The sequence below is a fragment of the Alternaria incomplexa genome (genome assembly GCF_024043165.1).
Source record: "Alternaria incomplexa strain BMP 0042 chromosome Unknown scaffold_6, whole genome shotgun sequence".
Classification (NCBI taxonomy): domain Eukaryota; kingdom Fungi; phylum Ascomycota; class Dothideomycetes; order Pleosporales; family Pleosporaceae; genus Alternaria; species Alternaria incomplexa.
In genome coordinates, this window is record NW_026249855.1 from 592,456 (window position 1) to 614,010 (window position 21,555).

The 21,555-nt window shown below is 53.7% G+C and overlaps 8 protein-coding genes across 8 annotated transcripts; 6 read left to right on the plus strand and 2 right to left on the minus strand.

Moving 5' to 3' along the window:
* Positions 1 to 243: 243 nt before the first annotated feature.
* On the plus strand, positions 244 to 1,446 carry J4E90_004755 (uncharacterized protein; the record flags this gene model as incomplete). Its single annotated transcript, XM_051434318.1, has 1 exon — positions 244 to 1,446. One exon carries the CDS (start codon positions 244 to 246, stop codon positions 1,444 to 1,446), a length of 1,203 nt encoding a protein of 400 aa, XP_051291574.1.
* Positions 1,447 to 2,212: 766 nt separating this feature from the next.
* J4E90_004756 (uncharacterized protein) lies at positions 2,213 to 3,877 on the plus strand (the record flags this gene model as incomplete). Its single annotated transcript, XM_051434319.1, has 1 exon — positions 2,213 to 3,877. One exon carries the CDS (start codon positions 2,213 to 2,215, stop codon positions 3,875 to 3,877), a length of 1,665 nt encoding a protein of 554 aa, XP_051291575.1.
* Positions 3,878 to 4,478: 601 nt separating this feature from the next.
* Positions 4,479 to 5,165, plus strand: J4E90_004757 (uncharacterized protein; the record flags this gene model as incomplete). Its single annotated transcript, XM_051434320.1, has 1 exon — positions 4,479 to 5,165. One exon carries the CDS (start codon positions 4,479 to 4,481, stop codon positions 5,163 to 5,165), a length of 687 nt encoding a protein of 228 aa, XP_051291576.1.
* Positions 5,166 to 7,016: 1,851 nt separating this feature from the next.
* J4E90_004758 (uncharacterized protein) lies at positions 7,017 to 8,026 on the plus strand (the record flags this gene model as incomplete). The annotated part of the gene is made up of 3 exons (XM_051434321.1): positions 7,017 to 7,035; positions 7,088 to 7,691; positions 7,741 to 8,026. The coding sequence occupies 3 exons, from the start codon at positions 7,017 to 7,019 to the stop codon at positions 8,024 to 8,026; spliced, it is 909 nt and encodes a 302-aa protein (XP_051291577.1).
* A 558-nt stretch (positions 8,027 to 8,584) lies between these two features.
* J4E90_004759 (uncharacterized protein) lies at positions 8,585 to 9,758 on the plus strand (the record flags this gene model as incomplete). Its single annotated transcript, XM_051434322.1, has 3 exons — positions 8,585 to 9,034; positions 9,085 to 9,175; positions 9,223 to 9,758. The coding sequence occupies 3 exons, from the start codon at positions 8,585 to 8,587 to the stop codon at positions 9,756 to 9,758; spliced, it is 1,077 nt and encodes a 358-aa protein (XP_051291578.1).
* A 1,126-nt stretch (positions 9,759 to 10,884) lies between these two features.
* On the minus strand, positions 10,885 to 11,567 carry J4E90_004760 (uncharacterized protein; the record flags this gene model as incomplete). The annotated part of the gene is made up of 2 exons (XM_051434323.1): positions 10,885 to 11,004; positions 11,055 to 11,567. The coding sequence occupies 2 exons, from the start codon at positions 11,565 to 11,567 to the stop codon at positions 10,885 to 10,887; spliced, it is 633 nt and encodes a 210-aa protein (XP_051291579.1).
* A 610-nt stretch (positions 11,568 to 12,177) lies between these two features.
* On the minus strand, positions 12,178 to 13,502 carry J4E90_004761 (uncharacterized protein; the record flags this gene model as incomplete). The annotated part of the gene is made up of 2 exons (XM_051434324.1): positions 12,178 to 13,184; positions 13,238 to 13,502. The coding sequence occupies 2 exons, from the start codon at positions 13,500 to 13,502 to the stop codon at positions 12,178 to 12,180; spliced, it is 1,272 nt and encodes a 423-aa protein (XP_051291580.1).
* Positions 13,503 to 14,422: 920 nt separating this feature from the next.
* J4E90_004762 (uncharacterized protein) lies at positions 14,423 to 21,403 on the plus strand (the record flags this gene model as incomplete). The annotated part of the gene is made up of 1 exon (XM_051434325.1): positions 14,423 to 21,403. One exon carries the CDS (start codon positions 14,423 to 14,425, stop codon positions 21,401 to 21,403), a length of 6,981 nt encoding a protein of 2,326 aa, XP_051291581.1.
* Positions 21,404 to 21,555: the final 152 nt, after the last annotated feature.

Sequence of the window (21,555 nt, forward strand, 5' to 3'; positions counted from 1 at the left end):
GAGTCAAACGTTCTATCATTGCGCCTAACAATGCAGTCAAGAGCAGCATCGAGCAGACCGCAAGAATCTCTTTATAAGACCCATGGGTTTGGTGAGAATATACATTCTTATTCTTCATACATCCTTACTCCATCATCAGACCCGCTGCAAGACTGAGTCTACTTTGGGAATCAACTTATCTTGATCATGAGATTGAGTATCCGCCCAGAAATCACCCGGGTCGGGAATGTGCAGCTACGCGAAATGTCTTCTGTCTCGGAGCTGGACGCAGGCGGTCAAGACACTTCGGGAGATGGCACAGCTAACACCTCTATCGATCAGGAGAACATCGTCATCTCCCCAGATTCAATCGAAAGCATCGAGCGCAATCTGGCCATCGTAATTCCCTGCATGGATGAAGACATCACAGTCCTCGAAGGCCTTCTTCGTGGTATTCCACATCATTGTTCTGTCATCTTCATCTCGAACAGCAACCAGACAAACTATGAGGCGGAATGCAAGTCGCTGCTCAGATTCGCAAAGGTTGCAAGTCGATCTGTTATGGTACTTCATCAAGGTGAGTCAACCTTCGCTCGCGCCTTCAAGGAAGCGGGAATGCCAGAGCTATTGCAACGCCCGGGAACAAGTACGCCCGAGGGGAAGACACATGTTCCACGCATGAACAACGGAAAAGGAGAGGCTATGACACTCGGCGTGATCATCGCGAAGCTTGTTGGACGTAAGTTCGTTGGCTTCATTGATGCCGACAACCGGATCCCCGGATCTGTCCTCGAATACTGCAAAGTATACGCCGCTGGATTGCATTACGCATTGTATCACAACAAACGTACCAGGCAAGATGAGCATGCGATGGTGCGTATCAAATGGAAGTCGAAGCCAAAAGTTAGGAACGGCGAGCTCGAGTTTGAGGAGTTTGGACGCTCCTCGCGTGTCGTGAACGAATGGATGAACCGCCTTCTGAAAGTCCTCGGAGGTGACGCTACCCCGGAAACCATGATCGGAACCGGTAACGCCGGTGAACACGCTATGGATGTTGAGCTGGCCCTGAAGCTACGATTCGCTACCGGTTATGCTGTCGAGCCATTTCAGCTGATCGACTTGTGGGAACGCTTTGGAGTTTCAAACGACCCGTCTTCAAGACCAGTGCACATCTTGCAGATCGAAACATGCAATCCACATATTCACAGTGCTAACCGACTAGATGGACATATCCCACGCATGCAGGCTCAAGGCCTGAGCACGATATACCACTCATGGCTTACACCCTCGCGTCTCAAAGACGAACTTCGAGTGTACATGAAAGACAACTTGACCACCGTGGTAGATAGTACTGGAGAACCCGAGCCACCTCGCATATACCGCGCACTCGGTTCCTTAGATTGGAAGATATTCGCAAAGATTGGGTTAGGAAAGCAAGATCGTTATAGCGACAAGGCCAGACCCTAAGGAAGCAGCGCGAATGTAGGCGATGCAGACCTCGCTATTTAATTTGTATTGCGCTGCATGATAGCGAATACTACTTGGTGGTCAGTCCATCCAACCTGCATTCGTTCCGTCGAGTAAGTGAAACGCGCGACACGAAACTCCAAACTTCCGGAACTTCTAGACTACCAACTGACAAGCGGGACGTTTCTGCATCTTCACTAGTAGCTTCACCCTACATGGCTGTCACTGCTGCCAAGACCGACATCCTCAACATGAAACCTGACATATCCCTCTCATAGATTGTCAGCTGTCGGACGATCGGTTTCGTCAACGGGACGCGCAAACCAAACACGGTCTTCTTCCAGGATACCAGGCCTTTTTCCACGTTTCCTCGATTCACGACTGCACGTGTGTTCGGGCCTACTCAGTCATCGCATTGAGTGCATAGTACCCGTGGTATAACCGACGATAGGCATGATGCGCTTGGAGGTTTGGGGTGCGGGTGGTGTGGGACGTCGTCGTATACCACCGACACGCATGTTCAGTAACCCAACAGTACGTATTCCTAACACAATGGCTATAAAGACGTCGGCAACTCGCCCACTGCAAAATCCTCATCCTCATCAGGACCAACGATCTCTTCCTTGCTTCCAACACCTTCCCTTTTCCACATTCTCTTCTCCAGCTCAGTGCCGGTCACCCTTCTTTTCTTGACTGTGTCATCTTTGCTGTGCAATACCTTCGTTACCCTACTTTCACTTCAAATCACCCGGAAAATCAACAAAACATGCGTTTCTCTTTGACTACCATCGCGGCTGCGGCCCTGATCGTCTCGGTCTCCGCGGCACCTGCTCCTGCCCCAGCTAAACCGACGGAACTTTCGGCTCGAGGCCCCGCTCCTACAAAGGCTCATGGCCATCGTGGTGGCCATCGCGGCAAACACGGCGGCGGTCAACGCAACGGCACCGAGTCCAGCGGTCCTGGCTCTGATTCCATCGGCTCTGGGATGGGAATGGGCGGTGGCCCAGGACGAGGTGGCCAACGCAATGGTGGTGACCCCGGTTACTTCCCTGGCGGTGGCGCTGCTCCTACCGGCGGCTTCCCAGGTTTTGGCGGCCAGCCATCCGACCCTCAGATGACGGGTGCTCCTACTTTTACCCCCGGCAACGACTACGAGCGTAGATCTGTTGAGTCCGAACCTGTTGTTACGAAGCGTTCACCCTTCGGTTTGGTTTGGAGAGCCACGGATGAGGACTCGAAGGACGCCTCTGATTCCAAGGACTCTGCAGAGGATTCGTCTGACTCTAAGGACGGTGCTTCCGACTCCAAGGATGACAAGAAAGACAAATCGAAGGGCTCTTCGGGCTCTTCTGACAGCAGTGAGGGATCTTCCAGTGGCAAGGGCAAGTCTTCCGATGACGCTAGCGACAGCACTGAGGATGCGACTGGCGACTCCGGTTCAAGCTCTGGTGGAGATAGCGGTTCAAGTTCGGGATCAGGTTCGGACTCCAGCAGCGGTAGCGGAAAAGGCAGCGGATCATCCTCAGAAAGCGACTCATCCTCAGGCGGAGGCTCATCTTCGGGAAGCGACTCATCCTCAGGCAGCGACTCGTCTTCGGGCAGCGACTCATCCTCAGGAAGTGGCTCGTCTTCAGGTGGTGGTTCATCCTCAGGCAGTGGCTCTTCTTCAGGTGGTGGATCTTCCTCCGGTTCGGGAACTCAAACTGGATCGGGCTCTGGATCAGGCAACTCCACTATGCCTAGCTCAGGCGGTAGTGCAGCAAGCGGTACCATGCCCGCAGCAGCTGGCGAGTCTACTCTCTCCAAGACAATGATGGTAACCGGCGAATTCGATGGCGGCATGAAGCGTTTCGGCCGTGGAGTGTCTTGCACCGGTCAATCAGAAGGAGGAGACAGCGATGCTGTATTCTCTATTGCCAACGGCGGCACTCTCCGCAACGTCATCATCGGAGCCGACCAGATCGAGGGAGTACACTGCCAAGGAGCTTGCACCATCGAGAATGTCTGGTGGGAAGATGTATGTGAAGACGCTCTCACCTTCAAGAAGGACGGCGACGGCACAGTCACCGGTGGCGGAGCGATGGGCGCATCTGACAAAGTCATCCAACACAACGGCGCGGGTACCATTTCAATCTCAGGCTTCACAGTCTCAACCTTTGGCAAGCTCTACCGATCATGTGGAAACTGCAAGACCATGGGTGAGCGCCACGTCAAGATCGACAAGGTCAAGGCTACAGGCGGAACAGCGACTTTCGTTGGTATTAACTCCAACTACGGCGATACTGCTACCATTACCAACTCCTGCGTCACAGGCACAAAGGCTATTTGCGAGGAGTTCGAGGGTAACGATACGGGTGCTGAACCTAAGCAGATCAGCGAGGGACCTAGCTCGGCTTGCATTTATACGCCTGCGGATATCGCCGCTTGTTGATTGGTTTCGATGGGATAGGTGGAATGTGGGATTTGGGACTTTGGAAGAGCACATGGGTGCTTGGAATGCCCTGGGATTGGCGATGGGACTTACACTCATTTTACTACCATTCTTTCTGTACATACTCTCTTTTCATACGGATCAAGTACAGATGTCTTCTACTATCATTGCTCATACCACCACTGACCCTCAGTTGAGTGTGCAGCCTAATCCATCTTCCCAAGTTAACACTGATGATTCGCTCACTTGCGGCGACACTTTGGTCGCGATCATCGCTACCATGGACCTTCTCACAACGCCGATCTCGCCCTCTTGACTCACTCACTCTCGCCTTTTCACCACTTTTCGCAAACGCACATTGTCTGTGCGCGTCCCCGCCCTGCAGGTATAAAAGTACGTGGTCCCCCACACCCAGCGACAAACAGTTCCAACAACAGCAATCGCAACACTTGCAACTCCCTCAACTACAGGACAATCGACTCTACTAACCAACAGAATGCCTTCTTTTCTTACTCCGCCACGCTTCGGCTTTGGCTCTTCCACTACTACTAACACAAACACTTCCCCAACTTGGGGCTTCGGCCCTACACTGCAGGGCGGTATGGGTCCACCTGCGCCTGCCTCTTCAAACAAATCCCCGACATCACCTGTATTCGATTCAAGTTCTCTATCGCTAGGCGCAAAGCTCCCCAGTCCCACCGCCACCGCTCCCGCAGTCCAAAAGCTGCCCGCCGTATCCCCGCCCACCGGCCTCGTCTTCGCCTTTGTCGCCACCGACGCGACAGGCAAGCAGACGACCAAGAAGATCCAAGACCCCGCCACCATTCTAGACGGCGACATTCACGTAGTTCGTGTCTACCTCTCTCTCGAGAATCTACCACCCTCACCCCTCCATGACATCCTCCTCAACTTCCAAAACCAAGGCCAGAACCCACTCCAGGAAATCCATCTCTGTGTTCGCTCGCTCCTCCGCCCATGCCTCCAGGACATCTACGAGAATAGTGAACTAGAAGAGGCCATGCTTTTCATGGTTGATCAGTGGTTTGCCTTTGGCACCGCGGTCAAGTTCTTCTTCCACCGTCCTGGTGTAGACACTGCTCGCGACCGTTTCCAAAACTTTGTCGAGAAGGACTTGGTTCGGGCGGTTCAGGGTTTGGCAGAGGGCGATGTTGAGTTGTCGGAGATACTGGGTGAGGAGAGTTGTGTGTTGGGGATGGGGGCGGTGGCCGGTGGGGCAGTTCGTAAGCCTGTCGTGGCCGAGTATGGTGTTTATGATGAGATGATCTGACGAGTTGGCGATTTGATTCCTTTGATGGTTGTAATACTAGCGCGGAGTTGCGGTCGAGGTTTTGTATTTTCATGATTCATACTAACATTTAGTTTTAAAAGTCACGACGGCGGCGGCGTACTTTGAAGTAAGTAACACGAGTACCGACAGTACTTATTTAGATCGATGGGAATGAGAACATCATGATCTTTGCATATCTTCGAATCTTTCCTGCGAAAGTGATGTCTGCTAAAACTTAGGTTGTAGGACCAGACCGCAGTCTGAGTCAAAGGCGCACTCTATTCTTTCATCGTGCTACACTGTGGAGTACCTAGGTACTTTAGTAAAACTCAAATGATAACAACTTCGACTGTGTCTTCTGGAATTCCGTCTGTGGCGTTAGAAGCAATAGCGAAGACGCACCCCTACTCTTCCGTCGACAACTACGACGATCATTATTTCAGAGGTATGAGATTGTAGATAATCAGTCTAGAACGATGTTCGTGAGTTTTGGAGACGTGCAGCCTCTACTAACACATCTTTCGCATTTATCTGCAGAGGCAGGCAAGCCTCCGCATGCCTGGACAAAATCTTAGCGACTACATGAAACTGAAACATGCAAGGTAGGAGACCTAACGTTAGTGTAGGTTCCCGGATATTCTGTCAATACGCCGAGATAGCTCAAGCCGTGGCGCATGCGTCCCGAAGCTTGTCCGAACATGCGTCGCGGTTGCTGGCTTCTTGCCCGAGCTCACCCTCCCACCACACCCGTCAATATGGAACCAGCCAGCCGAGCGCTGATGCAAGCTCTATTTGCATGCGGGCCTGATAATCACGCGCCTAGTACATACGCCGCTTGATCCGCACACAGCAATGTCCCCGTCTCCACGCTCGTCCATCGCGACGAACAACGCTCGCGGAAAAAGTAGGCTCAGCGCCAGTAGTATCTTACTTGAGAAGCCCACAAAGGCTGCAGGCTTGGCGGCGCGTCTCATGGTCTCAACATCAACTTCGTCTCACTATTCATATCACGGCCTTTTTGCAAGTTTTTAGCAATGGCGCTTGGTCGAAGCTGGTCAATTATCGCAAAGCGACACTACCCTCGCTTACTACACACTTTGGACGGTAGCCGCGCAATGCCCTCACATCCTCAATCTGACACGAATCCTTTGTTTTGCTACACGAGCGGGCGATGGTTATGGAATGAGCGCGAGCAACTGGAAGCCCGATACCGACGCTTTGATGTGTCGAGTCTCCAACAAGCGGCTTGCCAAGCTGTCGGTGCAAACGAATGTATATCTTTCAAGAAGATCGGCGAAGGCAACTACAACAAGGCATATCGCCTTGAGATGGAAGACGGCCAGAAGATCATCGCAAAAGTCCCACACCCCAATGCTGGCCCACGAGTCCATACCACTGCATCGGAAGTGGCAACTATGGAGTTTGCCCGGACTGTTTTGAACTTACCTGTCCCACGAGTTCTCGCTTGGAGTGCTACCGACCAAAACTCTGTCCAAGCAGAATATATCATCATGGAAGAAGCGAGTGGCTCCCAACTCCACGAGGTTTGGCAGGATCTTTCACTGCGGAGGAAGTGTGACATTGTTCGTGAGTTTGTGGACGTTGAAAGGAAACTACTCTCGGTCTCCTTTGAAAAGTAAGATTCAACTTGCTCCAACAGAGAGTTTGCGGCCAGCCCAACTTACACACACTGCCAGATTGGGATCATTGTATTTTAAGGATAGTGGTATCGCAGGATGCGAGCCGGCTATCGTTACAAGTGGTCCACAAGATGTCGTTGGTCACATCGAATCAACTTAATGCATTGGGCCCATCACTCGAAGGGAGTTCTGGGAGAAGCAACGCAGTGAAATGCAATCTCATGGTCCCTGTAAGTTTCTGGATGTCTGTGAAACTCGAATCTAGACTTACGATAAGTGTAGGGACATCTTCTGCAGAATACCTAAAGTCTGTCGCTTGCCGTGAGATCGAATGGATCAATACCCATGCGAACGCACAGGAGCCGAATAAAACTCCATGGCAGTACACGAGTCCACAGCAGAAGTCTCCAGAGGCTCACACAGTCCTATTGGAGAAATTCTTAGCCGCAATCACATATATCACTCCCAAGGACCCAGAGCTCGTCTCTCCCAGACTTTGGCACCCAGACTTCCATCCTGGTAACGTCTATATCGACGCCCAAGACCGAATATCATGCATCATTGACTGGCAGGGAGCCTGGGTTACCCCGGTGTTCATCGGTGCCAATCCCCCATTGCTTCTAGACTATGGGATTGACATGTTGATGAAGCTCCCTGAAAACTTCAAAGCACTCGACGATGCTACAAAATATAAGCTCAAATACCAAGTGTCTCAGTCTATTTTAATCCACACGTATGAAGAGACTACGGTGGGGAAGAATCCTCTGATGTACAAGGTTATGCATCATCCTCATGGCCAGACCCTCAAGCAATTAGAAGCTTTTGTTGGCTCTACCTGGGACAACTGTCTCTTCCCCTTTGAAGAATGTTTGATCCGCGTTGAGAGGTATGTCGATCTGTTTGCCATCAAGTTTCCTGGCTGACCATTGTCGCAGGGAGTGGAGTCACTTTGGTACGAACGAACCGTGTCCGTACCATTTCTCAGCAGAGGAGTTACGGCAACACGACGAAGAGGCGGGGACTTTCAACAAGAGCCAGGAACTCTGGAAAGAGCTACAAGGTATTTTGACTGATGAGGGCTATGCGTCGAATGAGAGTTTCAGTAAGGCTGTCGAGATACTCGGAGACTTGCGAGAAGTCGGGCTAAGTAGCCTGGAGGGCGAGGATCGACGCAGCTTCGACAAAGAGACGCGATGGGTCTTAGATCTACGCAGCCGTTAATCTTGCCGCAAAATAAGATCGTTGATGGTATGCGATGTCAAACATAGGGCGCATGGATAGGTCTTCGTGAGTGGAGGGTTGTTGAGGCTGACTAAAAATATCGGAAGCGGAGTGAAGTTCCACTCCGCTGGCCCCGCCTGGAACCAAAGCTAGACCTGCATGGCCACAACATGATGCTGTTGCAGCTCGTGGATGTCGCATTGTGTACCAAAAGGCCCGATACAGTCTTTGCGGATTTAGGAGGACGAGTTCGCAGGCTTGATGGTCGACATCTGGAACGCGTTCGCGCTTGAGCGTAGCGTCCCTTCCGCGTCGCGACGTTCCAAGGTTCCAATTTGGATCGCATCTAGCGACAACCTGCAGAAATGACGAACACCTGAACTCCATCGGACGAATCGAGCAGCCCATCATGATTGATCAGCAACTTTACATTGCTTGTAGGAAGAGGCGCAACTTTTCTTATTTATTAACTGCGAAGCCGTGCGACACCGACATTCAATCCATCAGGTCCATTCGCGCAATCGTCCAAAGCACATTTTCCCCAATCCAACTCCCGCCATGACCTACCCATCTACCTACACGGCCTACCGTCGCAGCGCAGGTCAAGAGAAGGCCTCTCGTCAAAACCCTCTCACTCTTGAGCGAACCCAAGAAACTCTACCTAAGGAGGAGGAACTCGGTCCCAACGATGTGGTTATCAAGATTCACGCTGTATCGCTCAACTACCGCGACGTTGCTATGCTGATGGCAGAATACCCTGTGCCTAACACTGAGCAAGGCATTCCATGCTCGGATGCCTCCGCCGAGGTCGTTGGGTTGGGATCTGCAGTCAAGAACTTCAAAGTGGGAGACATTGTTGCTCCGATCTGCAACCAAGGCGACTTTTATCCCACGGATGACAGCAGTTCTGTGGCTATCGGTGCAAGTGCTCCCGGTGTACTCAGGGAATATGCTGTCTATAAGGAGAAGCACTTGGTGCACTTGCCCAAGCACTTGTCGTGGGAGGAGGTAAGATATCCAGAGAGTATTTGTGAATGCGTTGGACTAAAGGCGAATAGGGCGCAATGCTGCCTTGTGCAGGTGTAACTGCTTGGAATGCCCTGGACTCGTTGAAGACAGTGCAGGAAAACTCTAGTGCTCTACTACAAGGTGAGACAAGAGCCCTAATCTTCCAATCTCTTACTCATACCCTCCAGGCACCGGCGGCGTTTCCATGTTCTCCTTACTACTTTGTCTCGCTGGCGGCATCACACCAATTATAACTTCGTCCTCAAACGACAAGATCAAGGCCATTCAAGATCGGATCAGCGACAAAGTCCGCGGTATCAACTACAAGACCGACGACCAAGCTTCCAAGATCAAGGAACTTACCAACGGCCGCGGCGTCGATTTCGTCGTTAACAACACTGGCGTCGGCTCTCTCATCGACGACATCTCCTACCTATGCGCTCGTGGCGGCACCGTCTCGCTAGTCGGATTTCTCGCTGGCTGGGAGGCAGACTGGAAGCCAGCGCAACTCATGGCTTTGATGGGTAAGGGTGCCAAGTTGAAGGGCCTCGAAGTAGGATCGAGGAAGGATTTCCAGGACATGAATGCGTTCATTGAGGAGAAGAACGTCAAGTTCGATGTGATGCTTGATAAGACGTTTGGGTTTGAGGACGCAAAGAAGGCATTTGATCTGCTGCTTTCGGGCAAGTTTTCGGGCAAGATCGTTATCAAGGTTGCGCAGTAAGGAGACTCATCAAATTGTTTTGACATCTATTAAACCCCAGTTTCAATCATCTCATGATCTGCGTGGACATTTCCAAAAAGAGTCAAATTTGTGGCCAAGCAAAAGGCGCAGTTCAGTGCATGGGTGTTACGGCGCCGTTATTGGTCATAATCAAATTCAAGCAACAATGTTACGCTGCTTATCTTCGATCAAACCTTAACGGTGGCTTGCAAGCTGACACAGCCCCGCAAATTTATGGACATGCACCGATCCCATTGGTCGGCTGACAGCACAGCCACTACAGCCCCTCATAGCATCCTATCATTCCATCAGGCATCCAACATCCAGTTGCCAGATTGTGGATGGCCGACAAAGCGGCAGCAGCTGGCTGATGAACATAACAATGATGCTGTCGCACATTTGATCTTACAATTAACTACTTATTCCATATTCCTTACTTTCTCAGGGCATATCTACTTCCCACAACATAGATACCGTTATTGAATCGAGAAAGAAAATGGGCATCCCCACCACTCCACAAGAAGCAGCACCCGCCTACGAAGAGGCATTGCAAGACCATCCCGTGAACCGATACGCGCCCTCTGGACCAGCATCAGGCGTAAGCCCTCCTACCACATTGTCTCAGAAGCCTCCAATCTTGCTAACCCATCGATCGATTCACAGTACACGACCGTTCCCCAAACCGACGACCACGATATAGAACTCCACGCTGAACCCCATAACCACACTTTCTCTTCCGGCAACGCATCTTCATCAACATCAAACCCTGAGACGTTGGCTCAGACCATCACTAATTTTCTTCGACCGAGTTCGGAGCCACACACGCATTGCGAGGTCTGCGACAACCAGGTGCAGACAGAAGCAAAACGCAGGCGAGAAAGTGAACGTTACTGTTGTACCATGGTCGCAGCGACAATCATGATGTGTTTCTTCTGCGGTACGTTGTTGGGTATTGCGGTTGTTAATATGCAAGCGAGAAAGAGAAGGGCTCAGGATTAAAGGAATGGCATGTAGTCAATTATGGATAGGTTGACTATGCAGTTGAGCAAATCATGACTATCTAAATCTAAACATCCAATCCCTCACGTAACCTGGACTACAAACCGCTGTCCACAGGCGTTAAACCTCATCCCCTGAATGCACGACCGAAAGAGTCCCTCTTAGCACTCGTCTTCGCGATCCTGAAGTCGACACAAGACTCGTATGTCTGCTTAGCCGCCACACCATACCACCACCACTGCAGCACCTACACCGCGTTAGCATCTCGCGCAGATCACCTCACCCATGGAAACTTACACAATCACCCGCCGTCGCACACCTCTCCTCCAATCCCTCCGGCACCTTAACACTAAACTCCTTCTGCCCGGCCGGCACATCCGCCTCACTCTTCCCCGGCGCATACCCCTCCTCCCACACCTTCAGCATCTCGCCCACAACCTCATTCTTCTTCGTATCCACAATACTCACGTTCGCGGAGCCCTCGTGCGGAATGCAGATCCACACTTTCATGGGCACGACCTGGCCCGCGCTCCATACCTGCGTGTTGTTGGACGGGTTGTCGGCGAATTGGAGGCCTTTGCAGAGCCAGAGGTTGCAGCTTGAGGCGGTGTAGGGGGGAAGGAGGAGCTCGGGGAGGCCTTCGACGTGCGAGGTGTTGTCGCCGTTTATGGTGCGGGTTATGGCGGGGCCGCAGTGGGAGGTTAGTTCTGGGCCGGTGGGACGCGAGGGTGGGGAGGTGATGAGGCCGTGGGAGAGGGCCGTGGGGAGGAGGGAGAGGAGGATGGTTGCGGCGGCGGCGGTGAAGTACATGATGAAGATGGGTGTAGGGACGAAGTAAGGAGATTTGACGATGGAATTGACCTGCTTGGATGTTCAAGGTTCGTGCGATGGGCCATGGTACTTTATACCTATCGAAATCCCATTGCTATCATTCATTTCTGCATATTTTCGTCCTGCACCCCCCTATCTCCGTGATTCCAAATCAAATCCCCGTTCGTTGTCGTGCGTGCCAATTTATCTGGGGATGCTATGTGGTTCTTGTGTGGAGCTGCTATGGGAGGTGGGTGTAGATCGCCAAGGATGGGCGAATGAGACGGGGATGTGTATAGTGTCGGCTCGGTAAGGCTGCCCTTGCTATGCCGGATAGTACACGACAATTTATTCGAGAAAAAGAAGCAAGGGTGACATGGTAGTTTGCCGATGTATAGCCGGTTGACAACACGAATGCTGCGCGTTGTTATGCTGCTGTACTTGGGCAAACCGAGGTTAACACCACTTCAGCGCGCACAATTGCCCTAGGAGATTTGCCATGTCATGTGTCATCGTTATTAGCTAGTCGCATTGGACGTGTAGCATACCTAACATCTATGCTTTTATTGTACATAGCTTCGGGAGCTGTCAAAGTTCCCCCTTCCACGTCTTACTCCAACAGAGAAGCCTGGTTGGTGTAAAGTACATCAACCACGTTGCTCAGCTTCTCAAGAGTACTCAACGCCGCGTCGTAGCCCTGGTCTCGCTCCGATTCGTCGTATACGATCAGACATCCGGCACCCTGGTCCAGAACTCCGATGATGACCTTGTCGAGAATCATCTGCGAGAGCTTGCGCTCTACCTGTATTGTGTCGAGACCGACCATCTTGGCGACGTGGTCAATCTCTACCCTGCTGAAAGGCTCGATGACCTTGATCAGGTTCTGCTCGAGCATGTTGTCGTACAGGCGTCGGAGGTGGGAGGTGATGAATCGATCGCTGCCTAGCTGCTGGCGGAAGTCGGTTAAGGCGGTTTCGTACTCTTCGAGACTGCGGTTGGTATGTGCGCGCGCTACGGCCTTCATGGCTTCTAACCGCTTGCCTGCGTACTTGACAGCGTGCTTGGAGGCCATGAGCGAGGTGACGTCGTCTCCGAGGTTGAGCATGATCTTGCAGAGCAACATGTACTGGAGTGCCGAAGTAGCCTTCTGCTCTTCATCCTGTGAGTGGTACCCCTCCATGGCTTCGATGAAGTAGGAGAAGGAGGTGTTAAAGTCGCCGTCCTCTGCGTGCAGCATGCCACTCTGCATATCGAGACCAGCCTGTAGCAGAGGCGGAGTGTAGACCGAAGCAGCCGATGTTCGTGCGGACGTGAGGGCAGCGCGACCCTTTGGTATGTTGCCCAGCGCGTGGTAGACCCTTGATTCGAGCAGCTGAACCTCCACCAAGACCAGCTTGTCGTCCAGGCGCTTCAACTCCTTCAGCAGGCTGTTGATGAGTGTGAGGGCTTCGTAGTAGGATTGCTTCTGCATGTACAGAGAGACGAGTCGGGTTTCTAGGTTCTGTCGCAGGAAACCTCTCCGCTCTGAGACGGCCCACTCTATGCACGACCTGGTGACATCGATCTGGATATCGGCGGTGTTGGGGATGGCGGTGAATAGATCGAGTAGTTGTCGGACTGCGAGAATTAGCCATGTGCGATTGAACTAGAGTCCGAATTCGCTTTCTTACCCAGCTTGGATGTCTTCGCCTTCGCAAAGGACGACATTATCGACCGCGCCTGCTTCACGAGCTCTGCCAGCGCGTCCACCCGCTTCTGGTCGCGGTACAGCTCACCGAGCCCGATCAGAGCGCTCTCATAGTTCTTGATGGCCGTCTCGTTCGAGCCGGGGTCTTGCGATAGGACGTCTTTGAAGATCTGCTCGGCCTTGGAGGGATCCGACTTGGCCAGCTTCTGCGCCTCCGCTATCCGCGAGCTCGTTTCCGGGACAGCCATGGTGGGTGGGCAGGTTGTGAGGGTATACGCGGTGACTTAAGGTGATTGAAGTGCACGAGTCGTGAGGTGGAGCGGGCGATGGGGTGGCGGAGATGAACTGTTTGGCGGTGTTGAGCTCACAAGCTCACCTGGAGATGCGGCGGTCGGTGGTTAGGCGGTACGTAATTCCGATTGGGGCGACGCCACACTCCAGCGCCACAGCGGTGCAGGGCACATGGCAACCGCAGTTCGGTCAACAACACGCTACAGCAAGGGACCGCGACATTTCCTGAATACGTTCGCCCCAATATTGGCTTGCACAATCTATCCCGCTCTATGCATGCAATTGGCGCACCATCGCAGCCGGGGACATCCATTGCCGCCGTTGCTGCCCCAGCGACGGCTGAGTTGGCAGTCGCGCCTCCATCGTCATCGCCTATTGGCCAGTGCATGTAAACAAACCCCAAGCTATTGATCAACACACCGCCCGCCCTGCACCTGCAATCCACTTTCCCACACTCCCACCCTCCACGATATCACGAACTATTATATACCCTGCGCTGGATCGCTGATAGCTTTTCACGATCAATCCCTCCGCTGTATACCCCAATTGAAACTCACGCGCTCCATATCATACTCGCTCCCACTCTCCGCCTCACCACCACTATATTTGGTTGAATACACACCAGACGACACATCACAATGCCTTCTTCAGACAGAGAGGTCTCCCGCGACCGGGAACTCGTCAGACACTCACATTCGTTCTCGTCGGACAGGATGATTCCCATGTTCGTCTTCCTCACCGCCATGTAGCCTTTCGCGATATACTAACACTGCGCTTCAGGTGGGATAGTGCTGACCCGGATCGTGCACCGCCGCCACTGCCTCTCAATCCTGGCTCGCCCACTCTCACCACCCGCCCCAACACATCTGCAGCCATCATGAAGGCGGCCAAGGCGCTGGAAGAGAAGGCGCGAGAGAGTTTACCTGCGAGCTCATACACTACTAACCCCATGCCACAGAAGCTGCCCTCGTCCGAGCGCTCTCTGATAAAAGGCACACAGCACAAGCGCATGCAGTCATTACAGCCGGGCAGCGTTCGTGACCTACGAAGCTACCTTGACAACCGCTCACCTGAGCGGCCCTTCCTCGATACCCGGTCGCCAGAGCGGTCACCCGAACGCGAGCGACCATCGAGCAGGGGAGGCCGACCCATCTCAAGGGACTACGAGAGGGACTACTTTGGAAAGGATGCCGATGTGAGCCCTATGCGGCAACTCACACCTACACCAGCATCACGATTCGAGATCAAAGACACACCCGCCCTAAGGCCCAGCCAGAGGGCGATCCTGGGAGAGAACACACCACCATCGGCCACCATGCAGGCGTTGCAGAGCATGACCATACCCCAACACATGCTCGATCCCCCATTATCGAACATCACAAACCGGTCGGCTCACTCTTCACCAGCGGCTACACCAGCGGCAGCGCCGGCACCGGGACCCGTACACGGTCCATCACCGCCACAGTCTTTCGATAACATCTCCAGCCAGCTCATGAGCATCAACAACATCGTCTCCAGCTTGCAAAAAGACATGTCGCAGTTGAGCCGGCGGAGCAAAGACAATGCGACGGATCTCATCAGCCTCAAGGAAGCCACGAACACACGCGACGAGGACATTCGCAAGTCTCTGAAGGATCTTCTGTCTACCATGTCGCAAAAGCAGCAAGCTCAAGCGGCAGCTGCCATGAACGGAGACACCTCTCGCTCTAGCAGTCTCAACCTGCAAGATCCTCACATGACACCGACGAAGCAATTCACATTCCCGCGTATGGCGTCCACCAGCCCCTGGACAGATGAGCGTATAGGTAGCCCCAACCCATACTCTGTCGAGGGTGCCGCTAGTGTCGCAATGCTGGAGAAGATCATACGCGAAATGGTGACGAAGGATGGTCAGGAGCGACTGGTCGCAAGTCTACAGAAGCTGGTCGACAAGGCTACTGGAGAGACTGCTAAGAAGGTCACTGAGTTGGCCGAGTTTGTCAAGCAAGGTTCAACCGGCGGTCTCTTCAACCCCGCAGCTGCTGGCTCGGCCTCGTTCCAGCCATCCCCCGGATCTGGCGCCTTGACTCGAACGATATCGGCCGACAGCAAGGCCTATTCCAGTCCAAAGGCTGCCGATTTCGTGAGCGAGGAGATGCTCAAGTTCCTCCGTAAGATCAAGGACAGTGTCGCTGAGTCCGGATGCGTTACGATGGCCACCAAGTCGCTCATCCAAGATCTCCGTGGGGAGGTTCTAGGAATGGGACGGGAGCTTGCTCGCAAGGTGGAGGAGGCAGAACAAGCCAGGGAAGCCGAAGCCGGATCTGGCTCACCCCCATCCACCGAAGACATCAACGCCATTGTCCAAGAGGGTCTTGCCAACCTCAAGGACCACATGGACAAAGTCATGCGTGAGCGAAGGCGGCAATCCATGTCATCCGTCGTCACCCGCACCACCGTCGACAACAACGAGGTCTACGATGTTGTCAAGCAAGCGCTTGCAGAGCGTGGTCTCGATCAGCCAACACCTCAAGCTGCTGCAGTGGACAAGGAGTCGATCATCAGCGCTGTCCGAGAGGCCTTCGATGGTGTTGAGATGAACCCGAGCCACGAAGTGCAGCAAGTCGGATTGGGCAGCGACGAGATTCTTCAGTGTCTGCGCGAAGGTCTCCAAGACTTCAATGGGTCTGGTGCCGTCACCAAGGAGGAGATTGAGACTATGCTGCAGGAATCACTACAGCAGATCCAGCTGCCTCCACCTGTCAACGAAGTACACGAGATCCGCGAGGAGGTTCTGATGGCCGTGCGCGAGTCGTTGGAAGAGTTGAAGCCGGCCCTTGCAGCCCAGCAACCGTCGACGGATGCTTTGTCTCGGGAAGTGCTCGAGGAAGTCATTCGCCAGGCGCTCGCGGAGCACCAACCCGGAGCAATGGAACTCGACCTTCCTCAGGAATCCATCTCAGAGGCTGTCCAGACCGCTTCACAACCTCACAACGAGGCTGTCATGCAACGTCTACAGGCGATGCTGGATGAAGTTCACACCGAATTCGAAGGTGTCACCGCTGCCAACGGGCGTGATACCGAGCAAGTCCTCCAGGCCCTTCGAGAAGGACTTGACAGTCTTCGTGCCGACCTTCAGGGCTCCGGCAATCAGCCCCGAGAGATCACTCAGGACGGCGAGATGATCGACCACATCAAAGCGGAACTCGACAAGCTACGCGAAGACGTTCAGGGCTACGTTGCCGAAGGTCCACGTGGAGATCAGGCTTGGAGCCGTGGCGACATGGTTTCATACCTCAAATCTGAGTTTGAGAATCTCCATGAAAAGCTCACTACTCAGTTGGCTCCCTCCTCCAACAACAACGAGGAGATTCTCGCCGCTCTTAACGCCGGCTTTGACGAGATGAAGTCACAGGTCGCCCTTCGATCTGAGGATGATACTGACTCGAACGACGACATCAACGAAGCGATCAAGCACGAATTCGATGAACTCAAGGAAGTCCTTCTTGGCGACACGTCCAGCAACAAGAACGATATCCTAGAGAAGCTTCAGGCAGGCTTTGAGGGACTCCATACTCTTATGGGCGAGAAGCCGACTGCGACTACATCCAACGACGACATGCTGGCTACTTTGAAGGAGGAGTTTGAGCATCTCCGCGAAACATTGGGTGGCTCACTGGTGAAGTCTGGCGGCGCAGGCGAAAAGGACGACATCGTCGACGCTGTTCGTGAGCTCATTGACGGTCTGCACACCTCTCAGGAGACTACGTCAAAGGACAACATCGCGCTCATCCGTGGCGAGTTAGAGGCCTTGAAGGAGTCGCTTGGCAACGCACTTGTCCCATCTGGCGACAATGACAAGGCAGAGATGTTGATGGTTGTGAAGGCTGCTCTGGATGACATCAAGGCCAACCTCAAGTCTGCGGGTGTCAATGAGGAGCTTCTGGAGGCTTTCCGTGGAGAGCTAGAACTTCTTCGTCAGTCTGACAACGTGACCCGACAACACGCCCGGGCCGACACTGAGGAAGTCCTGGAAGCTCTCAAGCTGGGTCTTGATGACCTTCAATCGCATCTGGACAAGAAGCTGGATACCCCCGACCGCAACGCATCCGCTACCAGCGATATCATGGATGCAATGAACGAGGGTCTAGATGGTCTCAGGGCGGATGTTTCTAAGATCGCTGAGAAGCCCATCGACATGAGCATATCATACGAGATCTTGGACACGCTCAAGGACGGCCTGAACGCGTTGCGTGACGACATCGACATGCTCAAGGGCGTAAGGCAAGAATCTTATGCTGAAGAGTATGTCCCTCTTCCTCCAGCTGGCAACGAGATCGCTCTCGCGAACGACGCTGCGGGAGAATCAATGTCGCGTGAGATCGTTGAGGAAGCGACACAGGCGGAGCTACCACCGTCACCAAAGCTATCTCCGCAAACCGCCGACTTGGCGAACATGGAGTACATGCTTGTTCAGATCCAGGAGAAGGTCGAAGCGATGGACGCCGCCAGGGCGAACCCGTTGCCGGAATCCGAGCCTGCAGCTGCCGTGGCTGGATCTGCCATGAAGGAGGATCTGGTCGGCATCGAGGAGCTTCTGAAAGATGTGCAAGCCGCCGTTCTTCTTATGCAAGATCGCGAAACGCCACCCCCTACACTTGAAGGCATCGCTAGAAAAGAAGACACCGACGCCATCGAGACTCTTCTTGCGAACACCAAGGCCAAGATTGAAGAGCTCGTTCTACCTGACCCTGCGACTGCCATTACCAAGGAGAACCTGGAGGACGTCGAGATCGTTGTCCGTACAACGTCTGAGGCCTTGGAGGCACTTGCTAAGAAGTTCGAGGAGGAGGGTGCCACCAAAGCAGACGTGACAGTCATTCAGGTCATCGCAGACGATATCAAGGTTGCCCTAGACGAGATGAAGGCTGCTAAGGCTGACGACGAGGCCAACCCTCAAGCGACCAAGGCAGATATCGATGCCGTCACTCTGCTTGTGGATGATCTCAAGGTCAAGATTGACGACATGAAGATCCCAGATCCTGAGGAACTCCCATCCAAGGCCGACTTGGAACAGCTCACAGGTCTGATCCACGACTTCCGCGACAGCCACGACAAGATGAAGGACACCTACGAGGAAGATATCATGAAGACCGCGACTAACTTTGACGAACGTCGCGCTGAAGCTGCCCAACTCGTGGAGGACATCACCGGCGTCAAGACTGCATTGGACGAGATGCGGGAGGAGATCAAGACAACCCTCATCGAAGGCGGTCCCATCGAGGGTCTTCAGGCTTCATTCAAGACGTTGGAAGAGACCCTCGGTGCCAACAACGTCACCGCTGACGTCAAAGAGCTCATGGAGATTCTTACCAGAGAGTTCGAACGTGCCCATGGATCTATCGAGGGACTCCAGAATGACCAAGCTGAGAAATCTGCGCTTCACCTCGAGAAGCACGACGAAGTCAAAGCCGCGATCATCGCGGGCTTCACGGAAAGCCTAGAGGACAAGTTCAACACTCTCATGGCCAAGTACGATGATGCTCAACTCTTGGCGGACGAACTTGCCAAGGTCATGAAGGAGAAGTCCGAGGAGCAAGAGAAGATCCTTGAAAGCAACAGGGAAACGGCTGACGAGCTTCGTCTGACCATTGACACTCTTGGCGCCACCATCGCTGGAATGAACGACCGAATGGAAGGCACCACCACCCAATGGTCAACCGACTCTGCTTCCATGATTGGAAAGGTAGAGGAGACACTCGCCAAGTACGAAGAGCAGAAGCTTGCGATGATGGAGAAGCTTGAGGAGCAGAAGCTTGAGACTATCGCCAAGCTTGAAGAGCAGAAGAGCGAGACCATCGCCAAGCTCGAAGAGCAGAAGAACGACACCATTGCCAAGTTTGAAGAACAGAAGCTCGACGACAAGACGGAGCACTCCCACACCCGTGATGAGATCAAGAACGTCGAGAACATCTTCACCAACCTCCAGGATAACATTACGGAGTATCACCCCAAGTTCATGGTTGCCTTGCACGAGATCGAGGCTCTTGTCAAGGCTCACTACGAGCACGCACAGAAGACCAAGGAGGAGGCAGACGAGAACGTTCGTGCTTGGAACGAAGAAGCCAAGGCTCGCTCAGAAGAGTTGCAGACGCACTTTGCCAATCTGCCCAAACTACTCCCAGCCCCTACGCCGTCTATCGAGCTTCCCGAGAAGTACGACGATGCACCTGTGCAAGAGAAGCTCGACAAGCTGCTGGCGATCGAGCCGGCGCCAAGCTATAACGATGGAGCAGTACACGAAAAGCTCGACAAGCTCATTGGCCATGCTGATGATGCAAGCAAAGCTGCAGGCAACTTGGAGAAGTTGGACGAGATTCACGCTCAAGTCAAGATGACTGCCGTAGAGCTGAGCGACTTCGTCGCCAAGCAGACGCAGTTCATCACCGATGGCAACGAGTCCAAGGAACGTGAAGCTGAGGAGCTTGCTCTACTCATTGAGCGCAGGATAACCCAGAAGGAGCAGCTGGAAGTCGACCTGGAAAGTCTGCGAGCTGAGAAGGCTACCCAGAAGGAGCAGCTCTTCGCAGACATCCAGGAGATGAAGGCTGAGAAGGATCGCGTCGTACAAGAGCTCAAGGAGGAGAAGGAGCGTGTCATGGCCGAGCTTCAAGAAGAGAAGGATCGCACTATGGCTGAGCTCAAGGAAGAGAAAGATTCGCTTCTTGCTGCCGTTGCCAGTCTGCAAGCGGAGCGCGAGAACCTCGCCAACCAGAAGGTTCGCCTTACCGGTGAAGTCTCTTCTCTGCACACTGCGCTCGACATTCGACGAGAGGAGCTGCACTTCATGGACACCAAGGCTGACGCACTCGAGCGTCGCATCCTGAACGGCATCATGGACCACTCCCGTGCTCTAATGATGACCAAGGGCGGCTCGAAGAACGCTTCGAAACTCAAGAAGCGCATGAACGCAGACGCTGCCAATGAGGACACCAGGGCCATGCCACCTCCCAGCACTGCAGCGAATGGTCTTTCTCTCGCGCTGAAGCCCCGCCCTGCTATCCGTCGTAACGGTGCGCCTGCCAACCCAGCACAACGCCGCATCCTGTCTCTTAGTCAGATCAGCGGTAATGCCCCTACCGGAGCTCAAGCTTACCCGACAACCAAAGCTTCGGTTGATAGCAATGCCGGACTGAAGCGCAGCCACTCTGTCAAGACCAGCAACTACTCTCGCAAGGGCTCTTGGGGCGGCCGCCCTAGCGCCGTCATTGCCAACAAGGAGAATGATGTTCTGCCTGAGGAGGATGAGCACGAGTCGGCGCCGATTTCTCACGAAATCATCGAGGAGGATGCACAGAGCGAGACCGGCACTGAGCGTCGCTACAGCCTCGACAGCCGCGACTACGCCGAGGGTGAGACGCCAGGCTACGACGGTCGCTCCAGCTTTGGCGGCACAGGCAGCGAGTACACATACGCCTCCGGTTCCTCGTACATGACCGGTAGCGACATCGACCGCCGCACCTCATATGGTGCTCAGTCAACTCGCTCTGCTGCTCCCGGTGAAGAGCGCATCGATGAGGAAGGCTCTGTATACTCCGACGACGAAGACGACGACGAGCCCACTGCCACTATCAACCCATCCGACGTCACTGGCTCCGAGATCTCGACAGCCACTACCGAGAACGACGTCGAGCTGCCAACACAGTCGGAAATCGTCCGTGCTGTCGACGCCGTGAAGGAAGAGATGAAGGAGAACTATGCCCCACCCAGCGACTCGGGTGTTGGGACTGATCTGCCTACTGCTGCCTTCAACGAGTCCGAAATGGACGCCGATTACTTCCGGCGAGCGGCTGAGGAAGAGGCAAGCACTGTCGGCTAGATCCACATCTACGAAATCTATTGACGACTGCTGATACGAACACGCTCCTGCGTCTCGCTCCGTAACTCCCGGTTTGAAGCTTCGACTCGCCCTGTGAGGGTTCTAGAGTTGGCATCGCCGCTTGATATGTCGAGCTTGACCACGACATGTTC